This window comes from Cydia splendana, chromosome 22, assembly GCF_910591565.1.
Source record: "Cydia splendana chromosome 22, ilCydSple1.2, whole genome shotgun sequence".
NCBI lineage: Eukaryota > Metazoa > Arthropoda > Insecta > Lepidoptera > Tortricidae > Cydia > Cydia splendana.
In genome coordinates, this window is record NC_085981.1 from 2,543,458 (window position 1) to 2,561,959 (window position 18,502).

General features: G+C 37.6%; 1 protein-coding gene across 1 annotated transcript in view; it reads right to left on the bottom strand.

Moving 5' to 3' along the window:
* Window positions 1–14,259: 14,259 nt before the first annotated feature.
* Window positions 14,260–18,502, bottom strand: part of LOC134801665 (protein transport protein Sec24C) — a 37,943-nt gene continuing 33,700 nt past the window's right edge. Inside the window, exon 20 of the mRNA XM_063774284.1 lies at window positions 14,260–14,644. Coding sequence (XP_063630354.1) covers window positions 14,507–14,644 — 138 coding nt within the window. The 3' untranslated portion in view covers window positions 14,260–14,506. The remainder of the gene's footprint in view (window positions 14,645–18,502) is intronic.

Here is an 18,502-nt window from a genome sequence, read left to right on the forward strand (position 1 = left end):
TTAAAAATTCGAGGTAATTAAGGCTGCAATCATTCTCAAAAGAGATTAATCCTGTAATCTGTCAAGTGGTGTAGCTAGGCGTGGGCGAATGGGGCCTTCGCCCACGGCCTCGCACTTAGGGGGGCCTCGCAAAGCCCATGGTATAATAATATACTCCGCCTGGTACTCTATTCCGAGATTCGCGTATGACCTAACTGACACGGGCCTACGTCATCATGCTGTTTACAGGTTCTCAAACTTTAAAATGTGGGAGAATTTTAACCAACGGTGAAAATTATTTTAACGGCATTAATTTTAAGTTATTCATGTAGAAACATAGTAAAATAAAACAAATCTAATGTATTAAATTAAACTTTATTTATCTATACAAGACAAACGTTTGAAAAACTAATTCACAGTTACATATTAATTACCAAGCTTACGGCGTGAAAAGTTTGGAAAACACTGCGACTGCTGACACTGAGCGAGAAGGAAATAACAATTAACACGCGTTCGACAAGGATGACGGTCAGGGCATGAAGTTATCTAGATCCGAATTGTCAAATGGGACAGAGCTATCCTGTGTTGTCAGTAGTGTAAACAGAATTACCCGAACGTCTGAAATTTCTGTCGTGAATCGGAAGATATTGCTAACGAATAATTAAAAATGACGTGTTATTGTAAAATTTAAGATAAAATACATATAAATGAAAATTATAAAATTATAAAGAAATATTTTAACTTATTAACCATAGGTATAATGTACCCATGTAACATGTTATGTTGAAATAAAGTGACAATGTTATTGTGACGTAGACCCGTGTCACTCTGGGAATAGAAGACCATGTTTTATTAGACCATGGCAAAGCCAATCTTTTTATTGCCTTGGGAAAACACATAGAAATGGGCCTCGCAGATGTGGTTTTCGCCCAAGGCTAGATTGGTTCACACTACGCCACTATCTCAAAAATTGTGTATGCTGTCTAATTGCAGCAACCCATACAAAGTGTATGAGAAGAGGCGTGGCAATTTGATGCAACCGCAGTAAGCAGACGCAACGTAGGGCAAACCTTGGCTTATCGGTGATACTTGGTAATTCGGTGATACTGCGTTGTTATCTTACGCTGAGCTTACAATGCTGAAATGTAAGCAATTAAATTGCTGCCAACCCGATTGCAAGCATCAAAACTGACAGCTGCCAACGATTTTATAGCTCGCATTTCCTCATGGTGAGAACTGTGTAAGATTATAACGGAGTATCACCGAATTACCAGGTATCACCGATTAGCCAAGGTTTGCCCTAATTCTCAGAGAATGGCCCTGATCGGTATCGTCTTAGGTCGTCCTATTCGTTTTTCGTCAAGTTCTTAAATTAGTCCTATTCTGCTTTCGTCACTCATTCTACATTGAAAGCCATCGACGATTGTGATGAATGTAGAATGAGTGACGAAAGCAGAATAGGACTAATTTAAGAACATGACGAAAAACTAATGGGACGACCCAAGACGATACCCCCTGATCGGCCTGTAATATAATATCAAATAGTAATTTAATCATTTGAATCAGTCATAATTATTTGTACCTACCTAACCTTGTCGATCCCCACCATACTCAGTTTCAACCATTGAAATGTAAACCAAATTATTTAGAGAATAGAGTTGATTTTCCTTTGGTTCACGTTATAAATTAAATAAAAGATATTTCAGTGTAACCTCAACATCCAGGCTTTTTATTCGTAACTTGCTAAAAATGGAATAAAACTCACACTGGGCAGGACGAAGAACATGAGTTATCAAAATGTATTTTTTTTTATTTTAATATATTCCGTATTATTTTCAGCCTAGCTACATTTTCTGAAAACCGAAGCAAACACACATGAGCCTGAAAAGTATTTTTCTTCTTTTGTTCACACACATTTTCCATCCATTTCTGGACGTCCTGCGAAGTACGAAAACAATTTTCTCATATAGAAAACCGTCCATTGAAGTTCTTTATTTTCAGAAGGTTAGTAATAGCAAAGACATATGTAACTTCGTATAAGATGAATACAGTTTAAGGAAAAAACGTGCCTCGGAAATCAAGAAATAGTACATTTCAATGCAAGTGTGGAAAGTATGTTATTATTTACGAGTCCCGAGATGTCTTTTATGAGCCGTAGGTGAATAAAAGACACGGGACATGTAAATAATATATTGTAGGATTGTAGGGGTTGTTTGTGCAATTTGTAGCGTTGATGACACTTATTACTTCATTAACGTGGGGGCGAAAAGGTTAAAGAAGTCGTCGATCAGGACGATCAGTAGTCGCTCGACTACTATTTATTTTTGCCAACCCGAATTTTCAACAAACTGCGGCACTGAAAACGGCATTTGTTTATGATACGACGTTTTAGGAACCACATATCCAAGAAATTCCGGAATAAATTGCTGGCAGCAAACTACTTGAAATGTGCGGAAGGAAAAAACGCTGTACATGCATAAAGACTTACGAGAAACAATTGATGAAAGAAGCCAAGCTTTCTGGCGGGAGTAAACCCGCCACGGCCGCGGAGGGAACTCCTTTGTTCAAAGCAGAAGCTAAAAAGGGGAAGAAGGCGAAGAAGGGTGAAGCGTGCTTTTGCGCAGTACCTTTGTTCGAAGCAGAAGCTAAAAAAAAGGGGAAGAAGGCGAAGAAGGGTGAAGCGTGCTGTTGCGCAGTACCTTTGTTCGAAGCAGAAGCTAAAAAGGGGAAGAAGGCGAAGAAGGGTGAAGCGTGCTGTTGTGCAGTACCTTTGTTCGAAGCAGAAGCTAAAAAGGGGAAGAAGGCGAAGTAGGGTGAAGCGTGCTGTTGCTCAGTACCTTTGTTTGAGGCTGAAGAGAGAGCTAAGAAACGAAGGTGATGCTAATAGGTGAGTTTAACAGATATTACATGGACAATTTATCGCGAACAAACACACAAACGAGACAGACGCGGACTTTGTTTTGGGGAATGTGTAGTAATTCATTTTTCTTCCAACAGATTGTAAATAATCATGAGTGACAGCGACAGTGACAATTGCTGCGTAAAGTTTCTTCGCCGCTTCGGCTGCATGAAGAAAGATGAAAGATGCACTTGTATAAGGGCCTTGATGGAAGAGTCCGGTCAAAGCACCAGTAACACTAGTAAAAGCAAGGGAAATGACTAATAAACTGATATAGCAGGTAATTTTTTAAATATTTCACAATTCGTTTTTTTTAGAATGAATTATAGTCTTATTTTGCACCATTGGCAATGGGCAAATTTTCATTGAGTAGGTAAATATGTATAGTAACACGCCACTTTCGTCATTTTAGCGCTTTATTATCTGTTATCGTATGCATGCAACTTTTGACAATATTGCTTTACCTTTTCAACCCCATAGTCTGTCAATTCCAAGAACGTCATGCACACGCCAATATCTCTGGCATAAGCTAGCAAATATAAACCGGACTAGAAACGTTGAAAGTTATTTCACAACATTATACGCCATAGAACTTAATAAATAAGCGTTCTTGGCGCCGCGGGCACTTTTTCTTACGAAGCCTTTAATGGTTCTTGGCGTTCAAAGCGTTAAAAAAAAGTAATATCAATCCCAAAACACGAGTTAGCACACTCAGAAAAAATATAAACCGTACTGGAAACGTTAAACGCCATAGAACTTAATAATAATAAGCGTAATTGGCGCCGCGGGCACCAGCTTCTTACGACGCCGTTAATAGTTCTTGGCGTTCAAAAATAATACTTAACCCTTTGAACGCCAAACGGCGCGTCCATTTGCCGTGCCACTGACGCCACGGGGGTAAAATTTAGTTTTGTGAATAAATAATGCCAACCTAAAAGTGGGGTGTTTTTCAGTAGATTTTCATCAAAAAACGATTGACGTGAAATGCCGTCTTTGGCGTCGTTTTCACGATTTTGCGTTGACGTCAATTGCCGTCTGTGGCGTTCAAAAGGTTAATATCAATCCCAACCACGGGTTCACATCATTCTTAGAAAAATCAAAAGCTGCTAACGCACTTAACCTTTCAGATCGACAATGAATTTTCTCTACCAACTGCTATTCCTCATTCTGAACGTTCTCGCCTGTTGTACGGGGCGCGCGCTCGGCTGTCGGAGACATGGTCTGACCAGTCGCCGCAGTCAAACTGGGAGACCACGAGTCTCGTTCACTGTCGATAAGAAGCATAAATGTTCAGGAAATTATGAGAATAGGGTCGCGACTCTATTACACCCCGTATGTACATAACCATTCAATTTAATTCTTGTTCATAATAGGGAATATTACGCGAAACTCTGCGCAGGGGGCGCCACTACCACAATCCATAACAATCTGAATCGAGCGCGTCAGATTTTTAAAGAGATGTTAACTGATCCTAAAAAAAGCTCTTATACAATAATCTGACGATTTGGATGAGACTAGGGCTTCCAAATACCGGACTTCTCCCAATACCGGTATTAATACCGAAACTGTCTTCATCAATACCGGGATCCCGGGATCCCGGTATTGAATATGAATCGCTTAAAAAATATAGTTTTATTAAAAAGGGAATTAAAAAGGTTTACTGTAACACCAGATATGTCCTAAAAGCTTTTAGAACAATAAACAATCAATGTCGCCATCTGCATTAATTTTATTTCACACTCCAGGTTGGCAATAATTTTATCCAACTTGTTAACTTCACCAGTCACATTTTTAGTCCAACAACCCACCAGCCAACTTTTTTTCTAATTTCCGCCTAAATTAGTTTGCCATACTACAGTATGTATGTATGTATGTAAACACTTTATTGTACATAAGACAGGTTAAGATACAATTAAAAGAAAGTATACAATGTACAAAGGCGAACTTATCCCTATAAGGGATCTCTTCCAGTCAACCTTTGAGCAATTGAGAGTAGACAAATGAAAATGACAGACAAACGAACACATGTACAGAAAAGTAAATTATGGTTCAATTATTACCCAAGTAAATAATTAAAACCTTTAACCTACATTCTAATATAAATACACATATATAATACATATTAATATAAATACATACATAGAAATAAATATATACATAAACATAATTAAATAAAAATACTTAGTACTCAACCAGAACACAAGTCATTGGACAGTTCACACACACACACATCCACACACACACACACATCACACATTGTCACAGTTCCTTGTTCCTTGCTCTTTTCTTTAATCATCTCATCTCATCTCAGCCTATATACGTCCCACTGCTGGGCACAGGCCTCTCATGCGCGAGAGGGCTTGGGCTATAGTCCCCACGCTAGCCCAATGCGGATTGGGGACTTCACATACACCTTTGAATTTCTTCGCAGATGTATGCAGGTTTCCTCACGATGTTTTCCTTCACCTAAAAGCTAGTGTTAAATGTCAAATGATATTTCGTACATAAGTTTCGAAAAACTCATTGGTACGAGCCAGGATTTAAACCCGCTACCTCCGGATTGAAAGTCAGACGTCATATCCACTCGGCCACCACTGCTTTTTCTTTAAAATTTTTGATAAAATTTTAAGAACTAAGTATATTAATCTCACTGTCAGGATTCATCCACCACCAACCACCTAATATTTATCTGACGTTCAGGCATCGATCTTATTTCAAAAATAAAATAAGGGGTAAATGCAATTTAGATGCGTCTGACGTGTAGTAAGCTTTTTAATACAGCCGAATATGACCATTTCAATGGATATAAATGGTTTATACTGCAAATTTTCCTTGTTTTTGAAAATACCGGGATCCCGGTATTGCATTTAAAAATACCGGTATTGAAAAATGCGTTTAAAAAGACGGGATCCCGGTATTTCGGGATCCCGGGATCCCGGTATTGGAAGCCCTAGATGAGACGCAAATTCGCGGCCATTATTAGATGATGTGCAAAAACAATTCGCCATTTTGGAATACTCAAGCGCGTCAGATTAAGATATATATGGTTCATTTTTATGCCCTAGACGTGCTGTCTCATAATCTGACGATTATCTGGAGGGGTCCGCATCTGGCAGTTAAAAATTTAATTTTTTTATATTTTTAAATCATTTAACTTAATTCATTGAAAAGCTCAGGAAATAGCATGTAAATAAAAAAGTGTATGTTTTTTTATGTAGAATACTTGTAAGAGTATATAAGAACATAATTATTAAAAAATATTTTATTTATGTATTTTTTTTAATTATCATCTTCATCGGTGGAATCATCTTCCTCCTCTGGCTCGATTTCATCCTAGTTATCGTCCCATAGAAAATTGAAATTCGCGCCTTTTTCTATTGACAAGATTTGCTTAGTCGACTTTTCACTTGCTTAAAACTGCACACATACACGTTTATGGAATGGGAAGTCAAATATCAGAATGAAAATTGTATAACAAGTCCATTTATACTCAAATTTCAATTGGTTCTCGTAAAAAAAAATCGTACTTGGTACCTAAAATACTCTAGTGCAGAAACGTATCATTTTCTGCACCCCTTTTAGAACAACAATGACCCTCTTTCAGAGCATGAGAAATGAATAATATTTATTCTTTTCAAGTGGAGAAACGCAAATCGCCGGATAAGTACGCGAGTACGCAAGACCATAAAATAGTACGCAATGCGTACTATTGCGTACCCATCTGACAACTCTGGTCCAGAGTGGGGACGGAGTGAGAGAGTCATAGATAGAGAAAGAGTGAGAGAGGAATAGAAACGCAGAGAGGGGAATATACGAGTAGGCATCACGTAGCTGCACGCATTCAACTTTATCGATGAGTTTTTGTTACTTCGGCTTGTGGAAATCGTCAGATTATATATTTTTCGGATTCCTTGAATTATTCCCTTCAAAATAAAAAAAAGTTTAGCCACGCTCGAGAATGTCGAGATGACTTTTTACAACTTTGTAGCCCCCTCCCCCTTCTTTACGTCACTCCAAATTGTCAGATTAGTGGAATATACACGTTTTAGCATGTAACTAACTCACCCTACCTTAATCTGACGCGCTCGAGAATTTCAGATGATTCATTTTTAGGGTTCCGTACCCAAAGGGTAAAACGGGACCCTATTACTAAGACTTCGCTGTCCGTCCGTCCGTCCGTCCGTCCGTCTGTCACCAGGCTGTATCTCACGAACCGTGATAGCTAGACAGTTGAAATTTTCACAGATGATGTATTTCTGTTGCCGCTATAACAACAAATACTAAAAAAAGAATAAAATAAAGATTTAAATGGAGCTCCCATACAACAAACGTGATTTTTGACCAAAGTTAAGCAACGTCGGGAGTGGTCAGTACTTGGATGGGTGACCGTTTTTTTTGCTTTTTTTTTGTTTTTTTTTTTTATATGGTACGGAACCCTTCGTGCGCGCGTCCGACTCGCACTTGCCCGATTTTTTTTTACAAATCCTGATCCTTTATCCTTGTTGGGCGGCCATATTTGGTGGAAGTACTTAACCGGGTACAAGGTATCCTCCTGTATATTAATCTGCCGCGCTCGAGTAGATCCCGAAATCCCCTCTTGGGCTCCCCTACTATAAAGCGATTGTTTCCAGCCTGATTACGCATCTCTACACGGACGACCGACCAGACAATGTACACGCATTGACGTACCTGTTGAATGCCGGCCGTCGAAAAGACGCTAAACTAGGTATATACATTATATACTTTATATTATAATTTATAATGTAATAAGTAATGGGCGGCTGACGGATGCAATAATGGTGACGAATGCATAATATGGATAAGACTTTTTTAATAAATTTCAAGTAATATTTATAATAATATATGCATTTTTTTTATATATCAGTAAATTCCAAATAATGGTGAAGCTATGAATACGCACCTCTTACATCTGTAGATGTAGAGAAGCCATTTTCCCAATTGATATAGGTAAATGGATAGTGAACAATAGTTCGTTTTTTTAGCATTAGAAATAAGGTAAACAATCTTGATGTGTCTTTTAATTGAAAAACACATTTTTAAAATAAGTTACGGCAAATATGTAACAAATATGAATCTAATACGATCATTTATATTCTTCTGCTATCATAACTAATAGTTACTGATTTTTAAAAAGCGTTTTCAATTAACCACTCACATGCTTGATATTTTTCAGTGACCTCTATTATTATAATAAAATAAGGATGACAGCTGGTAGCTACATAGTTACCAAAAGCAAGTGAGTGGTTATAAGACATGTCAAGATCGCTTACCTTCCTTCAAGTTCTTTCTAATGCTAAAAAAAACGAACTATATAAAAGGGATGGACTGAAAATATCTACCTAATAAAAAAAATATAATTATTTACTTCAACCACACTTCAACAATAAAATTCTATAGGTTTCTTACGATCATGTTCTCTTGTTTTAGACCAATTGTAGTCATATCCATATTAAGCCTATCTTAAAAAAGTTAACGTTCTGCCATAGCGAACTCGCTTGGTCTGACTCTATAACTCTTTATATCACTCGACATGTTTCTACAGCATCGAATTTCCATTTCTACAGGCTCAAGATGAAACTCTTTTACCAACTGCTGTTCATTATCCTGAACATCATGGCATGTTCGGTCGGACACGCCCTCGGCTGTCGCTCCAACGTCGATAGGACGTCTAAGACGCGACGCGTCCATCACAGGTCGCATCATTCTAGCAGAGCTCAGGTAAGAACGTAAAAGTTTAGCGAGATACTAACTACTATCACCAAAATACGAATGTGTAGAAATAAGAATCTAAACTCATTGGTTAAGGCGCTCTGGGTCAAAACCTCAACATATTAATCATCATTTCAAAATCAGAGCTGCCTCTGAGCAGAACTCAAGTCACAGGGACTGGTCGGGACCCGCATTAGCACCGACTGGATCCAACCATTTGCTGCGTCCTGAAACACCGTCGACACTGCTGTATGTATCCCGTTCACACTACCTTACGAAGGTCGAGGACATCATAAACTTCGTAAAGTATGTACGAGTCAAGTCCGGATTCGCCCTGAGGGCCGCGAAGTTGGAATCTCGACTCAAAGCGAATTTCAATTATTTTGTGATGAGCGGTCAGACTGAACGTTTAGCGTGCATCACCAATGAGGAGTTTTGGCCGAAGGGTGTCAAGCAATTCAAGCATAGAGTATATTGAATGGTGTCAAGTTTCGGCGGTTCCGCGGCCGGCTCCCTGACACAGCAAGGTTACGAAATGCTTCGCAGCCATAGTGTGTGTTTTAGTGTTTAAGATATATTGTATAATATGTACTTATGGTAATGCTAGTTTTAAGGTGTTTTGAGTTAAGATGTTGCTGTTTGTATCCGTACTAACAGTGCTCGTTTTTCAGTCCATATTTTCAGACCCAGAGAGACCGACCTCTCCGTGCAGCAAGGAATTTCCGTACCAACACCCGCTGGCAAAGGTTAAAGTCATAAAGAATCAGGTAAATAAGCATTATTTATTTATTCAATAGGGAATATTACGCGAAACTATGCGTAGGGGGCGCCACTACCACAATTACTCACAATTTGAGGGTCTACCGCAAACGAGTCGAAATTTTGTTATCTAACCTCTCTATTGCTCTTGCATATTCGAGCGATAAAGAGGCAGATAGCCGAGTTTCGATTTTCGCGTTTCCCGGTAGGCCCTTTGTAAACAAACCGCCTTGATCTATCAATGTTATATTTCATTGTCTGTGATTCTGTGAAAACATGTCAAAAGACAGTTTAAGGCACAGTATGTATAAGTTACACTATGGTTTACGATGGGTGCTAGTGCTGCACTCTGGCGGCAGAACATTGCAGTAATACTCCATATTATTCTGCATATATAAATCATTAACATACAGTCAAAAAAAGTAATTTCTTTTTTTTTCGTACCTTGGCACAGTGACAGTCAATATGATAGTCACTCGGGACATAATACTGTTGCACTTCATACCTACCATTTTTTGACTGTATGCTAATGATTCTTATGTATCGTATGATAATTGTACTTAAATTAAATTACTTGACCGTACAAAAGAATAACATAACGCTTTTGGCGCAATTTTTAAGGTTTTCCGCAAAACTTCCGATTTCTGACATTGCACACAACGCCCGCAATTTGCAATACAAAAGGAAGTAATATTATCATTAACCCTTTCCCAGGCATAGTACGATTTATCGACCACATACGCGCCAATAGAATTTCAACTTTAGACTTCCGATTTAACGTTCAAATTAGATTGGAGTTTCGAGAAATGTGACATGTCTTCAAATTAATCATCATATTGATTGGAATATATTTGGATTTTTAGGGAAAACCTCGTAGATTGGTGCGGCTTGGAAAAGGGTTAAATGTCCCAATATTTGCCACCTTCAACCCTAATTCCTTACAATAGGTTGAGATGACACACACGGTGTCAACCACAGGTGCAAACTCTTATAGCCTGTCAAGTACTAGATTGTTTTACCTTACTTGGATTTGTGCCAACATTATTTAGCGAAAATTAAATAGAATACAATCCGTTTTTAATTGAAATTTATTTACCTTCCTCACTCTTTTTCAGGCTCGCGATGGCACCAACCGCGTGGGACCATTATAACACACTGTTTAATTTAGCACCCATGTGAATATGACTATGGACGCACACCTGTCGTCTTGTTTTTATGACTTTTTAATCAATAATTTGGCTTGTTGTAAATGTTACTGTCTTCCTACAGTTAATATGGCCAGCGCAATGTAAGAACTTGTATTTGACAATTAGGAATTGACCCTTATTTATATGAAGCTTAGATCCACCGTTTAACTAATAATACTCATACTAGCCTTAGCTTCATGTATTTTATTAGGTTCAATTCATAATTGTCGCATAGGAGTTATTACGTTGCGCCGACTATATCTGGTCCCCTATTTAAATTATAATAACAACTATTTTGTAAGAAACAATAATAAATTATAATACCTCCATCAAATTGAAAGTAAAAATGTTTGTTAATTAATAATTATGCATCTTTTGAAAATAAAAACCATGTAATATAAAAATTGTTTATTGAATACCTATTTAATCTTAAGTAATTGAATATAATTTCAATCATACATAGAAATAATAAACAAATTTAATTCCACGCTAAACTATAACAAAAATTAGTAAAGTAACTTGTTTTTATATTTTATTTGTTTAAATCGTCACCTTAAACAACTTACTTTTCTATTTTCGCTGACTAAACACAATTATGTTTACGATCTAGCATTATATTACAAGTGGAAGAATGGCTATGTCACTACAAATCGAATCTAATCCGTCCTTACTTATTAACTCAAAATAGCCTTAACGCCGCATTGACGCATATGTGTCGTCATTGGCATTGAGCACAGGGAAGGCTGTAAATGGGTTTTTTAATACATAATTACAATATCCTACAATAGTATTAAATACCTTTTAATATTTCCACGTGTTTGCCTTCCCTATATTGACATACAGTCAACAGATATTTCAGAGCGCCCAACGTGTCCATAAATATCCGAACTAAGACTATTATCAAGACGTTAAATTGCATGTTCAGATATTATTGAGCACCTTGGCCGCTACGTTATAATAAATCAAAACAATAACAATTAATGCCAATAATTTATTTACACAGTTGTGTTCGTAAACGATTATAATTTCTATATATTTAACAAAATTTATTTTATTACATAAAATAGACATGGAATATAATATATAATACAAAATCTTAGCTATGATGGAATAACGGTATCGTCTTGGGTCGTCCCATTCGTTTTTCGTCAAGTTCTTAAATTAGTTCTATTCTGCTTTCGTCACGCATTCTACATTGAAAGCCACCGACGATTGTGACGAATGTAGAATGGGTGACGGTGACGAAAGCAGAATAGGACTAATTTAAGAACTTGACGAAAAACGAATGGGACGATCCAAGACGATACCGGAATAACGGGTGGGGAACATGAATACATTTTGTTTGATAAATAACTAGTTATTCGTTTTTATCGGCCGTTATTTTAGAATTCAAATAACTTGGTTCAATTTAACTGAGTAAACATATAAAAAGTAGTTTTTGACAATCAGTATGTGACAACACCACAGAAAAAATATTAAATAGTCTTGATACTTGAATTATTCTATTAGGTATGGTAAATTTTCTGTGAAATCAAAACCTTGGTCTAAACTAATATTATATTTTCCAAATATGGTGCAAGTATTAAGACGTCTCAATCTACTTACCTGTCATCAACATATATTTGTGACAGCTAAGGCCCACTTGCACCATCCGCATCCCAATAACCCGGGGTTAAGCGGTTAAACCGTTAACCTAGTGTCGAATTGTACTGGTAACCAAGGGGCTACCATTATCTCCAGGTTTAACCGGTTAACCCCAGGTTAGTCGAATGGTGCAAGTGGGCATAAGAAATATTGCCAATATTGCCATACCTGTATATTTTTTTTAACCCTTTTCCAGGCCGCACCAAACTACAAGGTTTTTCCAAAAAATGCAAATATGTACATATTAAAGTACAGTAGGTACATATTAAAATGTATGCAGCTTTGATGATTAATTTAATGATATATGTAACTTTTCCCGAAAGACCAATCGAATATGAACCTGAAATTCTATTGGCGAGTATGTGGACGCTAGGTGCACTATGCCTAGAAAAGGGATAACTGGTTATTAAATTATTGCGCTGCAGAGTTAGCTTGGTTAACTCTAAGTATTTGTTTAAAATTAAACTTCAAATGAGTATTAGTTCAAAATACTGATATTTACTAGGCATTTCATTTTATTAGTTATTAAAGAAAGATTGATCGTTTTCATATCTGAATAACAGATTAATAATTTTTTTAACACATTTTTATATCGTGACAGTATGTTGAATTGGCTTCTGCCTTCATGCCTTCACGTCAAACAACAAATCAAATCGTTCAAATTATAAATAAAATATATACCTTTTAACATACTGCAACGCAGCTCTAAAATCCAAATTCTTAATGCGCGTAAACAAAATGGCGGACGATATTTTACCGTATTTAAAACATAATATCTGGGAGACTGAGCTTTGCTCGGAAAACATAATTATAATCACTCAAAAATGCGCGTTTTCCCAGGGATAAGACCTAGCTAGATCGATTTTTCGCCCCCGAAAACCCCCATATAGCAAATTTCATCGAAATCGAAATCAGACCAGCAAAAATAAATAATGGCAAACTTTCTTAGATGTCACAAAGACATGTTGGTGACAGATATAAACTTGCACCATATTTGGAAAATGTAATATTAGTTTAGACCAAGGTTTTAATTTCACAGAAAATAGACCACACCTAATAGGTATAGGCATACTAATCTTATTAACTTCATCTTTGTGTTCCGCATTTTTATACCTACAGTTAATGATAGAATAATTCATAAGTATCAAGACTATTTAATACTTTTTCCGTGGTGTTGCCAGATACTGCAAAAACTACTTTTTATCGATCGCTTCAGAGTTAGGTTGGTCTAAATACCCTTCCATGTGTGACACTCAAATACATACTGTAGATCGTATAAATGATATTTTCCATAATATACACTCACAGAATAAAAAAATTAAAATAACTTTTCAGTTACTTGTTAAATCGTTATTGATGATGATGACGCATACTGTCGTGTATATTTACCGTATATGAACGAACGTTTTAACATCATATAACTTTGCATTCATTCATTCAATGTACAAATATGTCAACATATAACAAATGACCAAGTCTTATTCACATTTGCAATGTCAACCACGCGATAACCATTTCGACTGTCACGGGTGGTATTAAGGCTTTGTTTGGCTTTAGATTTCAACTATGATAATGTTATTGTTATTTTAACAGAGTTCTTTCGGGTTTGTCAGCACCTAACGTATTAAAGAAACGACACAATTTCCACTCACGACACGTTGTCGTGATGCTTTAACCTTTTGGATGCCAATGACCGATATATCCGCACCGCAGGTCCAACGCCATAAAACGGATTAATCGGTCACAGACCACAGAGCAACATAGACCTACGTGCATATGCATAAAGTTCAATTTCAGTTTTGACACTTCGGTGACGTGGCGTCCGAGTGACTGCTTTTGTGTTTGACACGGCGTCCAAAAGGTTAACATGGTGCGCAGATTATGAACTCAGCTTTAAAATCACAAATTGGCATGTTTCCAGGCCTTTTTTAAATGCGATCTAGCCAGTCTTATAAGATTTCAAGCTAACACGGTCATTTTCATAACTACTATTAAGACCTAGATTTATACCATGCATTTTTTTTATTTCCAATACGTTTAAAATGCCATTTTTACAGAGTAACACGAAAAAAGTAATATACATGGTAAATATCGTGTATTTAGTAATAGTTACAATTATCAATTCATTCAGCGCCAATCACGACACGTTGTCGTCAAGTAGTAGGTCTGATGGTTTTGATACATATGAATTTTAATATGCACCTAATCAGTTAAGGTGACAATTGTAGATTGAAATCGAAAGCGCACCATAAGGACCTTTTACCCACCGCGTGCGTACGCGCCATTAAGCGCGTTAATAGTACAAATGCTATAGCAACGCGCGGATCTCCTTGTGGATGTGGCAGAGGAAGTCCACGTAGGAGGAGGACCCGTCCACGCCGCGGTCCTCGACCAGGAAGTGACGGAGGACTGTCTCCAGCTTGTCGTGTTGGCGCATCACGGTTAGCTGCAACAAAATGGGTTTATTAGCTTTTTGACCACATAATGTACACGACGTGTAAGCTGAGTCGTATAGTCTAAAACTGCATTTCTAATGAAGCGGAGATGAGCGGAGATCAGATGATTGATTGTAATCCACCTCTCTTCTCCGCTCCGCTGGATTACAACCGATGCTATTGGTTAATTCCCTCACGTCCTCTCATCTCCACCCTGGTGGAAAGGCAGCCTAAAGGGCTTTTTACAGGTAATTATAAGATCTTGTGTTATTAGGGTTTAGAGAAATTTAGATTTTTCCTAATCAGAATCATGAACATTATTGATTCTACAATAAGAAAATGAATTCCCTATTTTTTTATTCATTACCGCTACTTTTCCATGGAATTAACGTAATGTAAATCGAAAATATTAGGTATTATAATTGTAACACTTTCTTTCTCCTAGTCTAGGAGAATCGATAGTGCTCGTGATTTTAAGCTGAAAAACCTAAACTTTACGAATCCCTGGTGTTTTATACGATGTAGTTATAAATGATATTTCTCTCATAGAAAATAAACAATGTATAATGATTATAATGAATGTTAATTGGAGGTGATGCACATGTTGGTGTTAAATGTGTTAAGACAAATCAAATAGCAGAAAATACAAAACAAAGTCAGTTATGTTTGTAATTTCTAAAACACGTTACGATGATACAAAATACAGAAAAATCCCACTGGAACAAACAAATTGCGAAAATTTAAAACTCTCATTAGAAAAACACTCGATTTCCGAAAACCTGTAAAAGCGAAAACAACAGGAAAACCTAAAAAACCAGCAAAGCTTAAAAGCAGACAAATCTTGGCATATAATGTTTAACGTCACCTTAATACAAGAAACTACTCACGACGGTAGGCGTTCTTGGCGCTGTGGACATGACTAGTCACGACGATATACATTCTTGACGTCCAGACGACAAGGCCTCAAATTCTGCCGCTTCCGCCACGAAACGATGGGTACCATGGCTGAAGAATATCCCATTCCCTCCACCATTAAAAAATCAAATCCCTTTTAACTCACGCTGTTGAAACCGCTGCTTTTAAAAGCCCAAAAATAATAGCTTGTAGAAGTATTATCACAGTTTGTTATCAAATAATGTTTATGGAAACCGTCAACATCCTCGACATTTCCTACCATGCCCAACAGAAAACAGTTATTCTTTAAAAAACACTTGTCTTCGTCTAATTCTTAATTTTGATCGCGATTCTCTAATTAATAGCAAAGAGAATAGATAGTATAGAGGGGTCCTGTCATAGTAAACTTTGTAGTCACAGTAAATTTACTGCCATCTATCGACACACGACTAAAACTCAAAGTGAAAGAAATTATCAAAAAAATATTTATATATGGATAAATGATTTTATTATTTTTATATCTTTTTGACCCTTGTTCATTCACTGATATCTATGTGTTAAAATTGTTAAATATGAAACGTTGTCGTCACGCCATCTAGCCGAGCATAGGCCAAGCACGTGTAGGAAATCCTCATACTCTTGCCCAAAGCAAAATAAACTATGTTTCTCATAGATTATATATTAAATAGACAGCCATTTTGTGAAGAATCACCTTTTTTTAAGCCAGACAATGTTGAGCATAATGCAATGTTGAGAAAGTTGACGCGCAAAACGCTTCGTTGAAGCGAAACGACAACGTGTCGTGATTAGCGCTGAATCAGTTATGAAAGAAAAAAACTGTTTTTAATACTTCCACAGGCCTCCCAACGCGACATACTGTCTAAATGAGGTCTTTAACACGGCGATGCGTCTCCATAAGCAGCTCCAAGTATGATGCAGAGCCATCCAGGCCGCGATCCTCGGCCAGCTGACGACGGAACAGCGCTTCTCTCTTGTCGTACTGATGGACGATCTCCAGCTGATGCGGGGAAACGAGTTAGGCGTGCATGCTATAGCATACTATAGTACTTAACCCTTTATGGGGCACGCTTAGATATTACACGGAAAAAATTACTTATAAAATCATCTTTTTGAATTAGGCATTTGTCGTTCACGAGTGAGTGATTTAAATGAACTGTATCATTTGACTGAACTCACTCACTCTTCAACTCAGTGTAGATTCAACTCGCTCATTTCGCTCAGTAACTCATCTATCTCAGTGTTCCTTGCTCGCTCTTTCCCACTCATGATTCGAATGAGCCGGCCGAGCGTGTCGAGCGAGTGAGCGAGTGAGACGATGCGAATAGGTTTCGGAGCAGTTCGGAAGAATTCGGAGGGTGTCGGGAAAACATGGCGGGATCGTATCGCGTTATTCGCCATCTTGGTCGCGCTTATGTCATCTGATTGATTGACATCTCTCTCTACTCACTCGTGAACAATATAGCTTACAGATCCACTGAGCGAAATGAACGAAATGAGTGATACATATCACCGCGAGCGAAAGATATGAATCAATCTTATCAATTCAGTGAAGCGTTTTTCTATTTTGAATTTTATTCGTATGAATAATTTTCAGGACTTTAGAGGTGTAGTGTATGAGGCTTGAATCGTGTATTTTTTAATCTGGTCCGTTAAAGGGTTAAGAGTGTAAAGCCAGGAAATAAGAAGGGAATAAATGATATAAATCTTAGGCGTGCAGACATGCGACATGCTAATGTGCTAAGTGAATAAACCATGCATTTATCTTACCCAAACGGTTGCTTGTCAGTAGTTCGTTTTTTTTAATATGGACATTATTTCCAAATTATTATATGGTTTTATGCAACATAAAGCAAGCGCCCGTTACAACTAGGCCTATCATTTAAACGCTTATCGTTTAAAGTATGTTTAAATCTTCGAGCAACACCGGCTTCCGACACATCGGAAGGGAGGGGCCCAAGCGATATCTCACCGTACAAATCTTTCTGCCATTTTTCGCGGGGGGAAAGGTGCACACAGTCGCACTTCTCACACACTTACATACAAAATCCAATCTGTAATGACGACACAAATACATAGAAAATGACACACGTCAAAGACAAATCTTGCAAACCTCGATCTCTTTTTGTGTACGGACGAGTGACAAGTGTCACAACACGCACACTAACACATTTTCGTTGAAGTATGTTATTGTATTCTGAGAGATGAGAAGTCGGATTTGTCGCTCGACCGATCCGCAATTTGTACTGAGCGAGCAAAATCGATAAATCCAACAATTACATGAGACTAAAATATAATAATTGTGTTTGAATGTAATTAAACGTATGATATGTAAAAAAAAATATTACATGTGAAATGTAACACTTTCTTTTTGTAAATTTGGTGTCCCCGACCTCTTTTTATAACAAAACACCGAGCAAACAGGCATTTTTGTGCAGCAGTGTTCACGCGCGCGTCTGGACTCGGTCTAGTGAAAAATCCAAGTGCAACTAGTTTTATTACCCGCGCTAGATTAGATTGACGCGCTAATCTTGTACCTCGGCAGAGGGGAAAGAGTGCGAATGCCGCCTCCCTTCCGTGTTGCTCGAAGGTTTAAATCATCAAAAAACATGTTCAAATTATAAATAAAATATATACCTTTTAACATACTGCGACGCAGCTGTAAAATCCAAATTCTTAATGCGCGTAAACGGCCTATCTTCGTGTACGCCACTTATCTCGGCCCTGAGATGGTCTCAACCAAAAGTGCCCCGTGATCTTCCGAATGTCGTCCACCGATTTTTTCACCCGAATCTTATCTGTACCCCCATCGTCCCAGTCGCATCTTCTAAGGGCCGATTTAGACGGCGCGCGAACTCGTATGCGATTTTAGTTACATTGAGGACTATTGGTTACATCCAACTCAGCCGACGTTATGTAATGAAACACGCATGCGAGTTCTCGCACCGTCTAAATGA